A 20,411-nucleotide genomic window follows, 5' to 3' on the forward strand; every position below is an offset into this window, starting at 1 on the left:
GGGCAGGTCTCGATCCGGCTGGTGTTTGTGCAGGGATCAGCTCCTGCAGCGCCCTGTCCCTGCGCCGCAGGTTGTCCGCGCGTGTCTCGCTCGTGGCTGGTGTGCCGGGGCGTTGCGACACCCTGTGGCAGTTCTCCCCTTGGGTTTCTGAGAGAGAGGTGGTTCAAGGACGCTTTGGCCCGCGCTTTGTCATCGGTACAGCCCAGGGGTGTCCCAAAATGTGTCAATAAGCAGGAGGCCTGGGGTAGGACGTGATACAGAAGTCCCACACTCCCCGCTCACGGAGCTCCTCCCTCGCTGCCGGGTGCGTGGCTGGGGCTGAGCCACGGGCCGGGGAAGGGCTGAGCCCTGGAGCAGGGCGGCACTGGTGGCCTGGGCTGGCGCCAAGAACCTGCCATGCTGCGTGCTAATGAGAGGAGATGGCTAGAGATACCTCAGAGTGGCTTGTGAGAGCGGGGAGCACCCTGTTTCCCTCTCCAGATGGGACAAGTACAATTTCAGTTTGTGGTAAGTGAGTTTGTGAGTAATTTAGGCAATAGTAGTACAATTCACTTCATTTTAAATGTTGGGGGAAGGTATTTTTTAGTACCTTTTCAAAGCTGCAGAAGAGCAGTGAGTTTTCAGCAAGCGTCACAAGGATCACATTGCGCCTGTGTCTTTAGGGTGGTGCAAACGATATCTCAGAATAAAATATACAAATGTAGAAATAAATGGTAAGTGAACTTCAATTTCACATTAGAAATTGACCTTGAAATTGTGGAGAGGCAAAATACCCTGTTTTAGTGAGGTGCTCACAGTGCAATGAAAAAAAAAATATTTATTAGCAGTATCCTTCAAGTGCTCCATAATGGTGTGTCAGGGCTGCTTGGAAGCCTTTGCTATTTGCTTGTACTTGGAGAACTGATTCATGTACAATCATAAATTTGAAGTATGTGCAGTGGTGCACTTTTCTCTGAGTGCCTCTCCCACAGTTGGTGCCCCAGGTCTTTTTGCTTCATTTAACTCGAGACAGACAAGATAATTAGTTTTTCTCTTTAATCTTCCTCTGGTTTTCTGTCAGGGCTATCAACTTCCTCAGCAGGATGTGGTATTTCAGTTTAATCACGTAAAAGTTATACAATTTGGGCTTATCTTTCATCCTTATTTGGGATTCCTTCTCCGTAGATCTGCCCTGAGTCCACTCAGTTGCTTGGCCAGCGGGATGGGATCTCCTCTGAGGGAGAGCAGAAACCCTGGAGTGTTTGTTCTAATTCTTCTGAGTGCATCTTTCTGGAGACAGGTTCAAAAGCCTTGCATTCCTGTGGCAAGGAGCTGGGTAGAGTGTGTGATGACAGAGAGAGATTTGGTGGAGAGCAGGGCTGAAAAGTGCAATTTGTCCTTCCTTTCACTTTCTTCTGAGATTTCTGATGCTGCTGCTTCTGTGAGCTCATGTTCTCCTTTGAAGGTTGGTGCTTGGTTTTCCCAAGACACATCCCGAGAGATGCCTTGCTCATTTAAGAGAGGATTTTTGCCATTTTGCTTAGTTTTGCCTGTTGCTGTGAGACCTTGCCCGAATCATGCCAATATATGGGAGCTGCCAGTTGATTTTCTGTCCTGAAGATGTGGCTGGGGTTGTCAGATGATATTAGGGACTTTGGGAAAGGAGTATGTATTGGAACAGGATGTTTATGTTGCTAAATGGTGTGCATTGATTCAACTTCCAGATGCTTGTTAAAGCAGGAATAAGACAGGAGGATAGTGGTTTAATCTGATTCTAAGACCTTGGCCTCTTTTTTGCACTGAGTTCAGATCAAGTCAGGAGCATCCTCTGAGGTCCCATCACCCTCTGTGTCTTCTCAGTTGTTTTTTTTTTGAAGACTTTAATATTTGATAATTCTTGTATTTGCCTATTTATCTAATAACCTGATGAGCTGACAAAACTGTGTAATTAAAATGATTTAACTCCAGAAATGAAACGATGAGCACATACCCTAAGCAGGCAGCCCTGCCTGTGCATCCTTTGCACCTAGGCCTGATTCATCAAGTTGATGTGGCTAAACCCTGATGATGTCTCCTTCCTTTCAGTTAGTTGTATGTGCCCTGGGATGAGAAGAGACCCCTCAAGTGGGAACAGGGTAGCCCTTCAGCGTGGGTAGGATGAGGCAGTAAGTGGTGCCCTTAGCCGAGGAGGATACGGATGAATTTGTGTGATTGTGCCCACAATGATGGCTCCAGAGTTAGAGCAAGTGTTTGATCAGGAGCTTTCCAAGGCAAAGAGAGTGGTTGTGAAAGGTGGTAGAAATTCCCTACCTCTTTAGCTCCCATGCCATATTAAATATTGTACCCTTACTGGATTCACTAACTCGGTGTATTTTTTTGCAGGATGGATGTCTTACCTCTGCCTGTAGGTTGCTGAGGGCTTTATGGGCTGTTTCCTTTGGGAAGCTGGGAAACACATGGTCTTGGATAGTATCTTTTTGAATTGAAAGTGGAAATTTTGGGGAGAAGATCCTAAGGTGTCAGTGGTTTGGCTCAGCACCAAAGGACTGAGCCTCCCCTGCCAACAGACACCTGGGTTGTGTGGCAGCTGGGCCTGGGGCTCAGAGCCTGTGGCCAGCACAGAGGGGACAATGTGGATTGCTGAGGAATGGCAGAGGAAAGTGCTGAGTGGCTGTCCCAGGGAAAATCCATGTTCCCACAGTGCAGGTGACTGCAGCCCACCTCTCTGGGAGGGTTTTGGTTTCTTCCTTCACTGGACAGAAGATTTTCAGCCAATTACGTTTTTACTTTTTACAGTAAAACTTATTTAAAATATGGGACACCTCTGATGAAATTGTGAATCCATGGGGGGGTTTTTTGTGGTTTGTCAACATCTGGTTTCTGCTGATGCAAGACTGAAGGCAATCACTGAATGGTGGTACAAGCTCTTCCACCTCTGCTTTGGCTCTTCAGTAGAAATATTGTCTTCTAATAGGCAGAAGATTATTACATCCCACATTTTTTGCTGTAGAAAATACCCTTTTCTTCTTCCAAAAACCCCAAATTTCATGGGATAAACATTCTGTGTCTTCACTGGCAGTACTGGGGCAGATACAATAAGAAAACCAGATAAATAGCTCAAAGTTAGAGCAGAGGCACGTGAGACACCAGAGGTCTAGTGAAGGCCATCTTCAGTATTCGGCATGGAAAGGGTATTCCTTGAGATTTTTGGACCTGAAAGAAATCAAAGAGGGAATGTTATTTAAATGCATAACTTAAATGTTATATAGAGATGCATTGGGTACACGAAGGAGCCACCAAGGGAAGGTCTGCATCATGTAATTACAGGAAGAATATATGGAGATATATGTCCTCATTTCTCTAAATACAGACAAAGATGAAATGAATATCCAGAATCCATTTTTTATAATTCAAGTTACAGAGACTTTCCTGAAAACTGAATTCAAAATGAGACTGTAGTTTGTTTTCTTTGTTTGTTTGTTTGTTTTGTTTTTAAAATGAAAATATTAAACCCTCTCCTGAAAAAGTGTTCTTGGGAAAACCAGTTGGAATTTGAGTTGGTGTGATTTTTAAATAAACTAAATTTCATTCTACCTAGTATCTGTGACACAAAATTCCTTGTAAAGAATATTCAAAATGTAGGAGTTGGAAGAAAACGGTCAGTGTCACTTACATGTCCATTTCACAGATCCTCCAGTTTCTGTTAAAGCTCAGAATAGTTGCCATCTCCTCTTTAGTCAATTCAAAGTCAAACACCTAAAAAGAGAAACAGATGGAAATTACCTCTTTGGACAAACCAAACAATAAGAAGAAAGACAGGATTAGAGAGCAGCTCCATGCTGGAGGGTCGATTTTCACTCATGGACCACTGAATTAACAGATAGAAGGACACCTTGTTTTATGGGCACAGGAACTATTTTCTGAACGTTGTTTTTTCTATATAGGATGTTTCTGGCATGTTACTGTGTGGGGATTCCAAGCAAGCAGTGCCTGCTGATTCATCCATAAGCCACAGAACAGGAATTATCATGTAAGGGCTGTTCATTGACCTCTCCAAAAATAGAACTGGCTTGACAGTCAGTAAAGTTTAGTTAAGCATAAAGAAGGAAAAAGTGCAGTCCTGCTGCCCAAGGAGGACATGGCAAGGATGAGAAAGGATCTTTGTTTGCTCTGCAGGGAGAAGCTGTGCTGTCCCTGAAGGACAGCACCCAGCTCACTCCTAATCCCTCACCTGGAAGTTCTCCACAATGCGCTGTGGTGTGACAGACTTGGGAATCACAATCACATTTCTCTGGATCTGGAAGCGAAGGAGAACCTGCAAGAACAGACAACCAAATCAGAAAGAGGATGGTTCCTGCTCTGGAGGAAGCAGAGCCTGTTCCAACAGCTGTTTTCTCTAAGCTCTGTGCACTTTGGCAGAGCTGCATTTCAAACCATTCCTGTCCCTGCAGCCCAGATAGCACTGCCTGGAGAGCAAAAAGGGAAGCAGTGGAGCCTCACATGGAAGGCCTCCTTTCCCATCCAGTTTTGGAACAATTCCTTTTCTTCCCAGCCAGGCTTTTAGCAGTCTATGCAATGCTTTCATTCTGTGCAAGAGGACTTGAGAGGGGAAGGTGACATCTGAAGATGGGTCAAGGATCTTTTGTAGGGCCAAAGAGACAGTGGTAGCGTATCTTGCAGATCATATAATAAAAAATCTGTATTGTTAGGAAAAAATCAAAGGAGTGCCACAATTCATAGAATCATAGAATCAGCTGGGTTGGAAGGGACCTCCGAGATCATCAAGTCCAACCCTTGATCCACTACTGCTGTGGTTGCTAGACCATGGCACTAAGTGCCACATCCAGTCTCATCTTAAAAACCTCCAGGGACAGAGAATCCACCACTTCCCTGGGCAGCCCATTCCAATGTCTGATCACCCTCTCTGTAAAGAAATTCTTTCTGATATCGAACCTAAACCTCCCCTGGCACAGCTTAAGACCATGCCCTCTTGTCTTGCTGATAGCTGCCTGGGAGAAGAGGCAACTATGGATTGGGTAATGGATAGAGGTTCTACCCTTTCCTGAGCTCTGTTTTCCTAAATGGCTGTGTTACACCTAAATGCCACTGTGTGGCACCTACTCACCTGTGCTGGGGTTTTATTGTGTTTGGCTGCAATCTCTTTGATCTTGGGGTCATCCAGGAGGGAAGAATCCCCTGGCTTAGCCCTACGCAGAGAAAACAAATCAATGGCAAGAAACCTCCATAGAAAGATCCAGCATAGCAACAGGGATCTGTATCTGGGTGAATACTTAATGCTGCAGGTGTAGCTTCAATGTTACAAACATAATCCACGCCAACTTCCTTGCAAATTGCAAAGCAGTCTTACCACGGTCTGTCAGGACGGCCAAGAGGACAGTATGCGGTCACAGCAATCCCTTTGGATTGACAGTACTTGATCAGCTTCTCCTGGGTGAGGTGTGGATGACATTCAATCTGCCAACACAAAAGCACAGAGGCTGTTACTTGGCAGAACTGTTGAAATATTGTGCTCCATAGATTATCTCCTAATCCAGCTAGAGGCTGCCTTTTCCCCTAATTTGCCCGTGGCCTGCATCATAATGGTATTATCCTTAGTATTGAAAATACCTATTTTTATACAAAGTGCTCATGTAGAGTTTGCTATGGGCGTTTCACAAAGCTCATCTCTGGGTTCTTTATTTTTCCAGAAAAACTGTTTTTAAGGAAGTACTCCAACATTTGTAAACAGTAGTTCAGCAAGGTGATACCAAAAAGGAAATATCCAGGTGCCTTGTGTACTCCCAAATATTCCACAGAGAGGGATTTAAAGTACATGCTGTCTACTTTGTTTTCCCTTTTCCCATCCCTTCATTCAGTTGGCATCAGGTATTTATAAGGCCTGAAAACTAGTCACCTGAAGTCACTTTGCAGCTTACCTGGATATTTGCAGGCTTGTGCTTCAGTCCTGGCTTGTTCAAGATTCTTTCAATCTGCTCGTGGTTAAAGTTGGAGACTCCAATGGCTTTTACCAGGCCACAGTCCACCAGCTCTTCCATGGCCTGATACAAAGAGGAGCAAAGTCAACATCCAGTATGCAAGACAGATCATGATGATGTGGGGCTTTTTTGTCCTGTCATGAACAGCACTAAATAACTGTTTAGAGTTGCAAAGTTTGTCTCTGAGGAAGAAGCAGGTACTGGTACATTAGTGCCATCTCACCCAAGCCCAAATTCTCATTCCCTGAGTGTGTGGAAATTCAGACTAAGTTGCATGAGGAAAAGAATGATGACACTCAGTAATCCACTACTGTGCAAGCAGTGGAGGGCTGTGCCCCACACTGTAGGCAAGATCTTCACCTAAAATAATTGTACAGTTGTTATGGTCGAGCAATGAACTTTTTCTAGTTTCAGTCTGGTCTGCAGCTCCACTAGAAGAGCTCGTGCAACTCACTGTGGGTCAGGTGGTCAAGTAAGGAAACAGGAATAACTCAGGAAATAGGAATAACTAGGTAAGGAAGAAGCATGCCCATTATGAAAAGGTCCTTTGTACTGCCTTATGTGCCTTCCACCTAATTTTGCTTGAATGAGATGACAGTGGTTGTGTGACATAATTAAACCATGGAAAAGACTGATGAGGACAGAGGACATGCCTCTTCTGCTGTGGGCTGAACTTACCTCCCATGTCTGTAGAATATCAGTGTTGCTAGGTATAGCCATGCCTTTGTCATCTTTTGGAAGCAGCTCCTCTCCTGCCTGTCAGTGAGAGGAAAATGCTTGAAATAATCTCTGCTGGGACACTAGCTGTATAAAACAACTAAGTGGGGATGAAAGGAGCTAAAGCTAATAGTGTATAAAAAAACCCCAAGTAATTATCATTGTAATTTAATTCTTCATGTTGCTTCTTATTCTTAGTTCATGCATTTTGTAACCTCCTATGCCAGTAAAGACAGGTATTTCTGCTGGACCCTTGGAAGTGATCATCCACAAAATGCATGCAGGGAAGCATGCAGGGACTCATAGAACAATATTCTGGGGTCTTACATGAGTTCACTGTAAGTGTTGTTCTGTTATGCACATTTAGGAATAATGGCTTCTTTAGTTGTTTTTAAAAAGGCATATGGAGGATTGACTTCGTTCCTGTGAACATACACAGTTTGTGCTGGAGTACATTTGCTGACAGATGTCCCATGGGGATGCTCACTGTTGAAGTTGCTGTATTAGGAAAATTAGAACAGCCTGTATCTAGACAGTATGGCCAAAGTATTTTGAATGACTGGAATTTTCTAGATGCCACAATATTATGCAGTTTCACTTGACGGCTTTTTCCATATAAATCTAACTAAAACAATATTGAGAGAATAAAATGAAGTTGAGCTCAAAAGCATTAGGTAGAATAGAGATTTTGATCTGGGAGTAGCAGAAAGGAGAGGCTGATGGAATGTGTGTGTGTGTGTGTGTGTATATATATATAAACTGACATAAATCTTTGAAGTGCATGTAGTCTGTGAAAACTTGATATCTAAAAGCCTCATCTTTTGAAATTCAAGGTCTGTGAAACAACACTAAGTCTCCTACAGGCAAGGTCAGCTCAATCTCTACTGTATTAAGGACTTGGTGATTAAAGAGAGAAACGGGAATCCTGAAGCATTTACTTTCACTCTGTGATTTTGTAACCTGAACAGGAAAGAATTTCTGTCGCACAGCAAAGCGCAGCCCTCTGTCCCACAAGGGGTAGTTTTCAGATGAGCATGCTTTGGATTTGTAAAAGAAAGGGAAAAAGGGAAAAAGGCATAACCTATGCTTGCAGCTGGGAGACCTGATCTTAGTGCTGGGTCTGCCTCTCCATTATCAGAAGGGCAGAGGACGCTGTGCAAGCCGCAGTCTCAGGGGCAGAGATCAGGAGCACAGCTCACATGGCCAGAGTAAAGCTGAATGGGCAGCATTGTCACAGTGCTGGTACACACAAGACACATACTCTTTCTGGAGCTGCAAGTGCTCCTGCCAGTTTTGAGGAGCTCTCCCAGGAGGAAAAGCCAAGGGCATTGCTGTCACTGTACCTTGAACCCAAAAGGCCAGTGGATGAGGTAGAGATCCAGGTAATCCAGTTTCAGGTCAGCAAGAGTCTTCTGGCAGGCTCCCTTCACCAGAGGCTTCTCGTGAAACGTGCACCACAGCTAGGGGCAAAAACCAAGGCACGCTGTGACCTCCTGGGTTAAAGCTCTTGGGTGCTCTCCTGAACAGCATAGAAATGCTCCATCTCCTTTGGAAGGTCAACTGGAATGAAGTCATGTAAGTGCTATTCAGATCTGGCGTGCTCTGGGATTGGACTGGCCCGTGACACTGAAGGCAACGTGTGTGCAGTGGCAGCACAGTGTTTGAGCAGGATCATAACAAAGTCTGGTTCCATTAGTTCACACATAATTTGTGCTACCCCCTTTTACACAGGGTCTGGCTTGGCAAGAGGGGGCGTTTAAAGGACATGTGTCTGTCATTCCTGAGCACGCACAGAACTCCTGCATTGAATGTAGCAGGCAAAGCCAAGAAAATATAAGGCAAGTGACAGTGGTTGGCACCAACCTTTGCCTCAGTAAAAAGTAACTTCGGAATCCACCTACGTAGCCTGATTTTCTTAATAAGAAAGAGAACACTCCAGTCATACCTTCCTTGAGACATGTGCTGAGCAGGTAACACTGTTCCAAGGATCCCAGAACCGTGCCTTACTCAAACAGCAGAGACATTCCTTTGTCAGGACTGTGAGCCCAGCTGCTGGAAGAAGCACCAGGCAGTGCCAGGCCCATCCCCTCTGCTGTACTTTAGCAGTCAGCAAGGTGCCATTAGCAAACTGGTTCTGCCTCTGTATCAGTCCTTTACACTGAGTGGTCTCAGAGCTCTGCATCACAGGTTTCTACCTTGCTTGGTGCTACCTGGCCCACTCTTACCATTCCCTGCTTCCCTTCTTTTGCACTAATCAGTCTGCAGTTGGCCTCCCCTCATCCATGCCCCAGAACTTCTGGGTCTCCTCAACAGTGCCAGACCACAGCAGGGTACAGTCTCAGTGTATCCTTCCTAACTCTCAACACAGAATGGGGTGAAGCAGTAAGCTTGTGTCAGGAGTGACTTGAATGATGTTATGATTTGCTTTATCCTACAGCATAAAATTTGTTCCCAATACTTAAGCTTTTCTACTATAAGATACTATAGGCGAAGCATTCCCCTACCGCTGCTCCAGGATGCAAGAGCATCAGATTCTTACCTTACTGACAACGAAGAGATCTTCTCGTTTCACAACACCTTCTCTGATTTTCTGCTGGATCCCTTCCCCAATTTCGTTCTCATTCAGGTATGCATAGGCACAGTCAAAGTGGCGGTACCCAGCATCGATGGCAGCCATCACTGCAGCTTTGACTTGCCCGGCTGGGGACTGAAAAGAAAGCATAGATATTAAGAATCTCAAATCAGTACATGTTAAATACCTGTATCCTAGCAAAATAACACCAGGGAAACCATCATACTGAAAGCAATTCCCCCCCGCCCTCCAGGTTGGTGGGACCTTTTTTTCTTTACAAGAACACTTATGTCTTGCAGTTATGAACATGGGCTCCAGGGCTTGAAGCCAACCTCCAACCTCTGTAGTTCCACTCCAGTTCAGATTCAGCCCAACAGCCAGGAAGAGCAGAGTCCCAAGCACCAGGACAGCTCTCCGGAGCTGGACAAGGGAGAATGAAGTTTTGTGCCAGGGGGCTCTGCAAATACAGGTGCTTTTCCCTGAAGCTGGTACCTGCCAGGTGCCCAGCCCCAGGAGGGGCATCTTGGCTGTGGTGCTCAGCTGCACATAGGTTGCCATGATCCTTCACGCCGTTTGGGTTGCCCCACTGCAGCTGCCTCTTGCCCGTCTGGTTTAACAGTGACTGGTCTCTGGGCAGGGCAGGGGACGGCGGTGGAGCGTCAGTGGTGCTCTGGCTCCTCCCATATCCAGAAAACAAGGCTGCAGCTTTTTCTCTGCGCACGCGAGTCACACAGGTTAATGTGAAGGCTGAAATCAATTTAAAATTGAGGAGGTAATTACGTGGGGTGTGCAGTGGTGTGCCCTGTGGACCTTTCCTCCTGGTGAAGTTCCTTATCAAAAGATAAGGGCTGAGGGCAGGCGTGTCCTGATCCGGCTGGTGTTTGTGCAGGGAACAGCTCCTGCAGTGCCCTGTCCCTGTGCCACAGGTTGTCCATGCATATCTCACGTGTGCCAGTCACTGTTGCAGTTCCACCATGGATTCTGTGAGAGAGATGGTTTCATTGGTCACCACAGAGAAGTGATCAGTGTCTGCCTCTTTTCCTCTCACTAGGAAGTTGTAACTGCAATGACATCTCCCCTCGGCCTCCTCCAGGTTGAACAGACCAAGTGACCTCAGCTGCTCCTCATATGACTTCCCCTCAAGGCCCTTCACCATCTTTGTTGCCCTCCTTTGGATGCTCCCTAATAGCTTAATATCTTTCTGCACACAATATTCAAGGTGAGGTCACACAATCACCACCGTCAACCAGCTGGTGATACTTTGCCGGATGCCTCCCAGGACATGGTTGGCCATCTTGGCTGCCAGGGCACTGCTGACTCATATTCAGCTCCCCCAGGTCCCTTCCCTGGCACTGCTTTCCAGCATCTCATTCACCAATTTGTATGAAAAGCCAGGGTTGCCCCATCCCAGGTGCAGAATCTGACACTTTCCCTTGTTGAACTTCATATGGTTGGTGATTGCCCAGTCTTTTAATTTGTCAGGGTCTCTCTGCAGGGCCTCCCTGACTTCAAGGGAGTAAACAGCTCCTCTGAGTTTTGTGTCATCTGTAAACTTGCTTAGTGTCCTTTCCTAAGTCCAAGTCATTTATGAAGATGTTGAAGAGCACAGGGCCTAAGATGGAGCCCTGCAGAACCCCCCTAGTTAGAGGTGGCCAGTCTGATGTTACCTCATCCACTGTTACTCTCTGTGCTCAACCTGTGAGCACACCCGTTGTGTGATGTGTTTATCCAGCTCTGGGCTGGACATTTTGTCCAGAAGGATCTTGTGAGAGACAGTATTGAAAGCTTTACTGAAATCCAAAAGGATTACATCAACTGGCTTCCCTTGATGGGCGAGGTGTGTTCCCAGGTTTGATCAGCAGGACTTCCCTCTTGTGAAGCCATGCTGGCTGTGACCAATGACTGCATTGTCTTTCAGGTGTTTTTCAATCCCTCCCAGAATAATCTTCTCCATAACTTTACCAGGCACTGAAGGCCTGGTACAGGACTGGCAGGCCTGTAGTTTCTGGGGTCCTCCTTTTTGGCCCTCTTGAAAATCAGAACAATATTTGCCAGCTTCCAGTCAGCTAGGACCTCTCCAGATTCCCAAGACAGCTCAAAAATCACCGAGAGAGGTTTTGCAAGGACATCAGCAGCTCTTTGAGAATTCTTGGAGGAATCCCATCAAGCTCCATAGATTTGCAGGGATCCAGGTGGAGCAGCAGATCCTGCACAATTTCAGGGTTGACTGGGAGCTGATCATTCTTTCAGTCATAGTCCTCCAGCTCAGGGCACTGAGACTCCCTTGGTCTGTCATCCATGTTGAAGAGAGAGGCAAAGGAAGCGTTAAACCCCTCTGCCTTGTCTGTGTCCCCTTTGTGAGGTGACCATCCCCATCCTGTAATGGGCCAAGTATATTTCTATACTGCCTAGTCATTAATATATTTGAAAAAGCTCTTTTTATTGTCCCCCACATTTCTGGCAATTTCATCTCCAGTTGAGCTTTAGCAACACAAATTTTCTCCCTACAGCAGCAAGCAACATCTCTGTATTCTTCATGTCACTTGACCTTGGTTTCACTGGGTATTCACCTTCCTTTTTTGCCTAATTTCCAAGACAAGATCCCTGTTCAGCCAATCCGGCCTTCTGCCTCATCTGCTTGACTTCCAGCATTTGGGAATTGCCTGCTCCTGTGCCCTTAGAAGGTGATGGTTGAAAAGTGACTGGTGCTGATGGACCCCAGCACCTGCAAAAACATTTTCCCAGGGGACCTTACTTACTAATTCCCTGAGCAGCCTGAAGTCTGCTCTCTTCATGTCCAGAGCTGAGATTTCCTGGCACTTTCCCTCCTGTCAACAGAGGTTTTAAACTCAGTTGCCTTTTGGTCACTTTGGGCAAGATGGCCACAATCTCTACTTTGCTTGTGAGATCCACTCTGTTGACAAGCAGCAGATCAGGGAGGGATCTTTCTGCATCAGCTTCCTTAGGACCTGTTTCATAAAGTTATCATCTAGGTTTTTTAGGAATCTTCTGGCCTGGGTTATAGCAGCTGTGTGATGCTCTCAGTTAATTTCTGGCCAGTTGAAGTCCCCCACAAGAACAGTTGTGCATGTTGACTTGGAAATGTCCCTTAGTTCCTTAAAGAATATAGCAGACTGCCAGGATGATATCAACATTATTTGTTTTCAGCAGCCATAAAGGAGTTTCATAATGCAGAGAGAGACGTGGGAGTGTAGAAGAGAAAAGGTTTCCTGTTAGCTACGTGGTCATGGTCATCGTGGATGCCATATATAATCACATATATATAATAAACACAAATTACACATCCTTTTGCACAAAACTAAAGCAGGATCCAGGGAATGGATGGTGGTTGTGCTTCAATGTTTGCACACACGGGGGCAGAGTTAAACTTGTGTGTGGCCACTGCTTTTGCTTTTCTTCAACTGTATCTCATCAGATTTAATTCCATATTGCATTCCTTAGATTTTGTAATAACAAGAAGGTAGAAATCTCTCTTCCTCTGCCTCTTTTCCTAAAAGGTATTGGAAGAAAAAAAATGAAGGTGGCTTACACTTGTAGTAAATAAATAGGCATGAAAATTTTCTGGTAGGGACTCAAAAGATACAATCTGAGTTTTGAAGAAGAAATTAGCAGTTATCATTAACATAGCAATTTTCTGAATTGTCTGATCTTTAAATTAAAGACACAAAAAAGAATTTCCTTTTCCCTGCTGTCTTTTGCACTGAAATGCAATACTGAAATGTATCAGACTGCTTCTCCTGCCTCAACTCACCACTAAATGTATCAGACTGCTTCTCCTGCCTCAACTCACCACTCTCTATCGAAGATGTTCCAAAACTGGCACTTTTAAGCATTGTTATGTATGAGAGGGGGAAATGTCTGTTTTCTCCCTCCTGTTAACTGGCACTTACTTTCAACATGTTGTATATCCCAGGGGAAACAGAAAGACTGTCTAAAATTTAGAATGGTTGGATTTACTACGACTGGCAGTGCTTTCATGAACTCAGCACCTCCAGCTTGCTTTTAAGTGCAGCAATTAATGAGGATTGTGGGCCATCTACAGCTGGTAGGAAGCAGTATGTGCTGAACAGAGTTGGGTTGTTACCTGCCTATTTGTGGTCAGAGGTTACTTCCACTGGGAGATTTCCCACTGATTCAATAGCATGGAAACAAGCCATTTGTTAAAATGTCTGCCAACAGTGCCAGCCCTTTGTTCAGTCAGTCTAATACCAAACTCTCTCTAACCTATTTTTTATACTGTCCCTGATGTCCTCAGAATGGCTTTCAACACTATGTTTTTCAGTGCTTCATCACCAGCTCTGTTCCCCCCAGCAGCTCATGGTGCAGCAGTGGTAGTGACTTGGGCACAATGGAGGAGATAAAATTCCTCAGGATCTGCATCCCATTTTTGGCCTGACCATGCTGTTATCGGGGGGATGAACCAAGAACAGCAAGAAGAGGAAGAACTGACCTTTTTCCTTTTCCCAAGCGCTTTCCCCAATCCGTAGTGTAAACCAGTGGGCTCAAGCTGATGGAAGAGGTGCTGGGATATCATACCATGCTGAGAAAGTAGAGCTACTAAAAATGGTTGATGGCCTTTTTTATACTTTTGCTCAGTCACTGTATGTCACCCTCTGGAGCAAGATGGGCTTCCCAGAACTAGTCACAATCTGACATTTCCACAGCATTGGACCCACAAGAAACCTGAAGCAATATATTTTGGCTTCTGAGAAAAACCCAGCCAGCATGGTTCTAAAGCTGGAGTAACTATTACTGTTACAAATACAGGAAAGGGAAAAATCTGGGCAACATCAAGTTGAAATTACCTTCAAGAGGAACTTTGATTTGAGCAGAACTTCAGCAAGCTGCAGTTTTTGAGAGCTACATCAAATGGGGTGGTTTGGCGATAAAGAGAAGTGTAACTTGCCAACAAGTGGGTACCTGAGGGTAAACAGGATAGGAAGAGATAGTTAATAGAACTGTCAGGCAGTGGGGAGCAGACCCCTGGAGGCAGTGGAGGAGGTGTTGACAGCAGGCAGGCAAAGCAAGGCATGTTCACAGTATTCACAAAGAATAATAAGGTTACATTTTCATCTGATTCTTGTGTACATGAGAATCTTCCACTGTTTCATTATGTTGAAATGCAAATGCCTTTTCTGGACACATATCAGTTGAAGTACATTGTATGTTTATTTAGCTTAAATCTGTTCCCTACCACTTGAGTTAAAACAATAGAAAGCACTCCAGCAAAATAACATTCATCCTCCCACAGACTTTGCATTAATTTAACAGCATCAGTTTTTGAAATCGTTTAATTAAACTGCAACTTCCTTGCACAGGCCAGGACTGGTTGCTGCAGAAGCAGAAACATGTTGGTATCTTTTGTGTCTTTTCTTGAACTTGTGAAAAGAAACCTTCTGATCATAAACTGGAGAGGTGGATTTAATGTGGGACTGGCAAATACTTTGCTTGGTTTTCTCTAGGTCAAGCCCTGTAAAAAAACCAGGTACCGAAGCATCAACAAAGACCAAACCTTCTCAGTAAGAAGAGTAAGAAGAATGGGCTTTGTAATGAGGGGAGAAGCAACTAAAATTAAATAGGAAGGACACTGTGGTCAGCCTCCAAACTCAATTCATCTATAAACGGAAAATTTGACCATTCCAGACCTATATTCCTACCCAGTTTTCTTGGTAGGCCTGGTTATCACAGGGACAAGATTTTCCTCTCTCATATATGCAGATGTGTAGGTTTTCTAAAGCTCATAATTTTAGAGAACAGACTGCTATTTTTCTTGCCAAGTGGATGCTCTTGTTCTCGTGGAAAAATATTTTCATGCTCCTTTTCAAGTTCCAGCAGTAAGCTGTGTGTAGCTTTGACAAGAAAAGGGATACTTCAAATGTCTTAAGAGTAGAGGAAATTATATGTTTTCCTTTTGTAAAACATGAAAGTGTCGAAAATATTTTCATGTTTGAAAAACAGATAAATGAAGCACACAGTAAAACCAATGACTTCATCTTGATTAGGAACAACATGAAAAATACTACTGTGGACTCTGTACACTTGCAGCTGAATAAAAATTGCTTTATAACCTGAACTCATACAGAACGGGGGAGCCAGATTGTTGTAGCAAACTGAGTTACTTGGGTTTTGTAAATATGAGAGCAGAACTTTATGTGGTTTTTCTGCCATCACATGGCAGGACCCATGGGCAATATGAACATTTAGTGGGGATGCAGAAGGTCCAGTCATTCCCTCAGAAGTTTGCTTTATTGTCCTTCACTAATCCATGGATCTGCAGTTATTTCACTGTATGCTCCAGGCTTGCTCTGGGGTTGGTCAGATGGGCTTCCACACTCTCAGGATCAGTCATTTCCAGAAGTAATTCAGGACATGTAGGGAGGAGGCCACAAGCTGCAAATTGTTCTAGTGTGATGCTTCCAGCCATTGTCTTATCTGAGGACTCTCACTTCTCTTGTAACGAGAACATGTCTGTAACCCAAGGGTCTGGGAAGAGATGGTGGCCAGGTATGGGTTGCTGCAGAAGCCAGGAAAATTAGTTTGACCAGTGTGTGCTCCCAGCTGCCTCTGCAAACGGGATGTAACCTAGAAGACCAGATAAAGTGGCTTCTCCATGTCTAAAGTTTGTATATTTAGAAGGGAAAGAGACCTTGGTCCAATAAAATGGGCCTCATTTTATGATATTTTTCTAGAGGTATTTTACCCTTCCCCAAAAAGAAGACAGGTAGTTTGTTGCCAGATATAACTTCTTCAAATGCTGCCTTAAGAAGAGCAGGACCATACTGCCCATTTTTTTTTCTCACAGATCCATTGTATTGATCTTGGCTCTGTCCCTTATTCACTATATTACAGATGCAGATTTCGACAGAGTACAGCAGTACAGAATGTTTAAACAAGTACTTGACCTATCCAAACTGTTAAATGTTGGTTGATGCTGTGGTAGGATAGTCCCACCCTGACCAGACCCAAGACCCAATCAAGCTATTAATCAAGCTATCAATCAAGATCAACTGCTGGAGCCAGACTGTTGTCTTGGTGTTAACTCTGCTAAAACCATCCTGGTTCATCAAGCTTTGAATACACACCCTGCTTTTTGAAGTCTGATTTGACATATAAGCTGATAGCTGGCCTGTAAAGGTGTGACTGGCAATCAATCACTTTATACTGTAAGAAGTCCAGTCCCCTCTCATGAAGTCATGAAGTCTCATGCCATCATTAAAATCTGCGAGACAAAGTGGTTTAATACCTCTATAATTCCCGTAAATTTAAACTGTTAACACAGTTAGAAAGCAAGGGAGTCTTCCTGCACCTCGAGACTCACTGGCAAGGCTTTGCTTTTTAAAACTTTGCCTAAGCCTTCCACTCTCCCATGACAAATGCCTTGTCTCTCTGGGAAACAGAAAAGCGTCTTTCTTTGTAAGATAAAAAGGAGATACTGAATTACAAACAAAATACTTTTCCAGGTTTTTCTGTGGACTGATGGCAATAGAGAAGAATTGACTAATTCTGAATCCAAAAACGGTGGAAGTCAGGCACAAAATAATATAAATGAATGGTTTTACATGTAAGTAAAGCAGATGTAAGATGAAAATTTAAATTGAAAACTCTGGGAAGTTGGATATTCTGACTCCCCATCCTTGCATGATTTATTGTGTCTGTCATTCTACTCATGCTCCTTTTTTGTTAAAGAAATTAAGTAGGGTAGGGGGGAAGGAAGCAGGAATTAAATTGTGATACACAGCCATTTAGCAACTTGACTCCTAAAGTTTCCTGGGAAACAATCCTGTAAAAGAGAGGTCTGATTTTGTTGCTTTTTAAGGTCAGGAGCAACCCAGCTGAATTCTACAGTAAAGTGTAACAGTGTGACTCAGCCCTTCTCTTTATATTATCTAATCATGACACATAGGACAAACTTTTTCCGTAGGAAACTCATTTTTGTGCTCCACTGAAAACCAAGCTAAACATCAGCCTGTCTTGTTTTGTGAACTGGCGTTGCTGCAAGAGAGCCACATACCATGAACAGAAACGCAGGCGCTACCGGATACATCTTTGTGATTTGTAGTGTCTGGGAGAAAACAAACATCATAAACACAGAGAGAACTGTGCACACACACATCAACAAGGTCTCAGTTAACCCAGGGACCGTTTTGATGTAGAACTAAAAAACTGTAGAGCAGCTTTTTTTGAGGTGAGCCATTAATTTTTAACAGACATTAATACACGAAAACTTGAGTGTGTGTGGTATGTGTTTGTTATTCTCAACATTCTCTGCAATGACACTGGAGTTTCCATTTTACCCTTTTGGTTGTATTTGCCCAGATTCTTATGTGTTGTTGCCATGCTCTAGTATCTGCACTATCCAGTCTGTTTTCTAACTAACTTATCACGACTGGACTAGACACCACCCTGCTGCTTTCTTTTTTTCAAAGGCCTTTTTAAATTATCTCTTCCCAGACAGTTTCTTACTGACGTCTAATGTCTAGACTACTTTGTTTATCATGAGGGAAAAAAAAGGCAGATTCATCACAGGATTTTTTTTTTTTGCTTTTGGTACTGCTTCAGTAAGTTAATTTGTACAATACTGTGACCAGAAAACAGTGGAATGTTCCAACCCAAAACCTGAAGTGTAAGCCACTCCAAATCCACAACATCTAAAAGTGAACCTTGTAAATCTTCAAATTGCGTCACTTGCCCTAGAAAAGGAAAAAAGAATTGATTGTGAGAATTTTGTTTTCCCGGTTATTGACACCTTGTGAAACTTCTTTTAGAGCTATTTTTGGGGACTAGAACTGAATCCATGAGGGCTCCTTCAGAACATCATGTTCCACACACTTTTCCATATCATCTAGGCATCTGTTATGGTAAAGTGTTTATCTGAAAATGACCATGTAATGGTTTTGAGGGCATAGAGAATGTAAGGTTTTTCCCATGTGTATGTTCTCAGCCTGGGGTATGCAGAAGTAAAATACTTTTTTTGAGTTAAGACTTCAGCTGAACAGGCAGAAGTCACCTTTTTTTAATTCAGAATAACATTACCAGTACATAGGCATTGGGATTGCATAAAAAATGAAGTTCCCACTTCAGGTTTGGAGTACAATGCCTCACAGAGTAGTTTCCCTCCATCTGTTTTGCATATAATGAAGGCTTTCATGTATTTTCTTCCTCTTTCTCAGTCATTTATTTGGTACTTAGTGATTCAGAAAAACTTCTGTGCTTACTACGATTCTGGTGACAAATGGAGGGTTAGCTTAAGTGCTTACACACTCCTCTTTTTTTTTTTTAACAGACCTTCCCTCTGAGCAATGCAGTTAGAGAGAGAAAAAATAAAGTACTTTATTTTCTCTTCACATGGACTTGTACTTCTGGTTATGACATAAAGAGAATTTACTGAGATATTGAAGTTATATATTGCCTCCATACCCAAACAGGATGAAAGCCCCAATGTATTTATATGCCTGCTCTGTCCTCTCTGAGCTCTGACAGAGAAGGGTTTGTTTTCCTCGTACTATAGAGCAAGGTCTGGTGTGTAGAGACATATGAAGAGATGGACTGAGCTGAAATGCCAGTTCTGAATCCTCTGGAGGGAACAAGGACTCTGCATAGTAGTGTGTTGTACTCCCAGACCTTTCTCCATGCAAATTTGGCCTCGAGTGAAAGTGGACCATCAGAATAGTTGCAGAGGAATCTCAGACAGTATCATGGATAGCAGGCAGAGAAAAGGCAGGATCTAGATCTTTTGTACAGGAAAAAAGAAGTCAAGTGTTGAAAATAGCCTGAAAGGGACTGCATGCAAGGAAAAGGGGAGGATTCCCTAGGCACACATATGGGGGCCAGAGAAAATGGGCATGCTGCTCATGGCAACCGAAGGTGGAAAGGAGTAGGGAGAGTCAAGGAAGGCAGGCATAAATTAATGCATTAAAGAAGCGCCCAGGAGGGAGTTTTAGAGAGAAGGTTTCAGAGTTTAATTAAAGAGTGCAAGGACTTGATTATATAAGTTTTTTTTGAAGATGAAATTATTAATGAAGACAGATCATATATCAAATAGTTCTAAACAAAGGGCTCAGGGTTTTCTGGAAATTACAGTGGGTATGTCTGCAGTAGTCTGTGGTAAATACTTTATCTAGAATCGAACAAAGTAATTATTCTATGAAAAGATACCAGGGGCATAATCAGTGAAGAATGCTCCTGTTTGCCATAGTTTTCATCAATCATTAGTCAGCCTTTCTTTCCAGTTTTGTTTTCTTCTGTTTTTGCCTTGCTCAGCTCCAGGCCTTTATTCAGGGTGGTGCAGTTGCACTGGTGCCCCAGCAGAAGTTTATGTGTTGAGGAAAGGAGTTTCCTGAACTGCATCTACCATAAACATTCCAACTAAACACTACCATCTGGAAGGGCTCCAAAACAGAGACCCTGAAAAACACAGCCCAGCTGGTCTGAGAGATAATAGCCAAATGAGTCTAGCTGTCTGCAAGAAATCACGCACAGGGTTTTGGCTTTGACCCTTCTGTCCTTGTATAGTTTGAAATGTGAATCAAATTCATTAGGATGTTTTTGCCATGCTAATGAAATGGTCTTGCTCAAAGACTAATGGAGACAAGAAATCTGTACGTAATGGCCACGGAGGTCCTGGATTGTGGCATGGGTTACTGTCTACTCCATTGTAACTATGACTGCATATCGGCATATAATGTTTCTTTCTATTAATTGTATTCTTAATGATTGATGTACAGCCTATACATAGTCCTGATACTCAAGAATAGATGTTTTTCTTTCTAGGAACTTTGCTTCTTTTCCTTGCAAAGTCAGTCAACCAGTTTTCCTGGAGGCAGGGTGACTGCAGGTGTGTGATCATGCAGTATGAGGTGGGAGCATTTCTCTTAACTAGTTTGAGATAGTGGGTGGCTATAATCAAACTCTTCTGGTACAGTGAACTTGAGTTCTGCATCGATTACAGAGGCAGGACTGGGTTTATAATGTAGGTTCTGGCTTAGACAAAGTAGACAGAAATGAAGTAATTGTTAACATTAAAGTTAGTGAGTGAGATGGAAAGGATTTTATGTGTAACTATAAGTACAATTCACATCCAGTGGAAATATTCTTCAGACATGACAGATTTTTTTGTAGTTCTGTGT

General features: G+C 43.5%; 2 protein-coding genes across 2 annotated transcripts in view; one reads left to right on the forward strand and one right to left on the reverse strand.

Moving 5' to 3' along the window:
- The first annotated feature begins 329 nt into the window (after nucleotides 1-329).
- BPGM (bisphosphoglycerate mutase) overlaps nucleotides 330-20,411 on the forward strand; it is a 37,028-nt gene continuing 16,946 nt past the window's right edge. Inside the window, exon 1 of the mRNA XM_027660693.1 lies at nucleotides 330-507. The gene's annotated coding sequence lies outside the window, so the exon portion shown is untranslated. The remainder of the gene's footprint in view (nucleotides 508-20,411) is intronic.
- LOC113955348 (aldo-keto reductase family 1 member B10-like) lies at nucleotides 2,779-9,992 on the reverse strand. Its single transcript, XM_027660704.1, has 10 exons — nucleotides 9,757-9,992; nucleotides 9,232-9,399; nucleotides 8,036-8,152; nucleotides 6,654-6,731; nucleotides 5,916-6,038; nucleotides 5,348-5,454; nucleotides 5,105-5,186; nucleotides 4,211-4,294; nucleotides 3,653-3,735; nucleotides 2,779-3,192 (listed from the first exon to the last, which is right to left on the reverse strand). The coding sequence occupies exons 1-10, from the start codon at nucleotides 9,820-9,822 to the stop codon at nucleotides 3,150-3,152; spliced, it is 951 nt and encodes a 316-aa protein (XP_027516505.1). The 5' UTR covers nucleotides 9,823-9,992; the 3' UTR covers nucleotides 2,779-3,149.

This window comes from Corapipo altera, unplaced genomic scaffold (assembly GCF_003945725.1).
Source record: "Corapipo altera isolate COAL_440 unplaced genomic scaffold, ASM394572v1 1, whole genome shotgun sequence".
NCBI classification, from domain to species: Eukaryota; Metazoa; Chordata; class Aves; order Passeriformes; family Pipridae; genus Corapipo; species Corapipo altera.

Coding starts and splice junctions, on each gene's coding strand:
- LOC113955348 (XM_027660704.1), bottom strand. CDS start 9,822: ATGGCAACCTATGTGCAGCTGAGCACCACAGCCAAGATGCCCCTCCTG. Junction 6,732..8,035: donor ACTGGCCTTTTGGGTTCAAG/GTACAGTGACAG, acceptor TCTCACTGACAG/GCAGGAGAGGAGCTGCTTCC. Junction 5,455..5,915: donor ACAAGCCTGCAAATATCCAG/GTAAGCTGCAAA, acceptor TTGTGTTGGCAG/ATTGAATGTCATCCACACCT.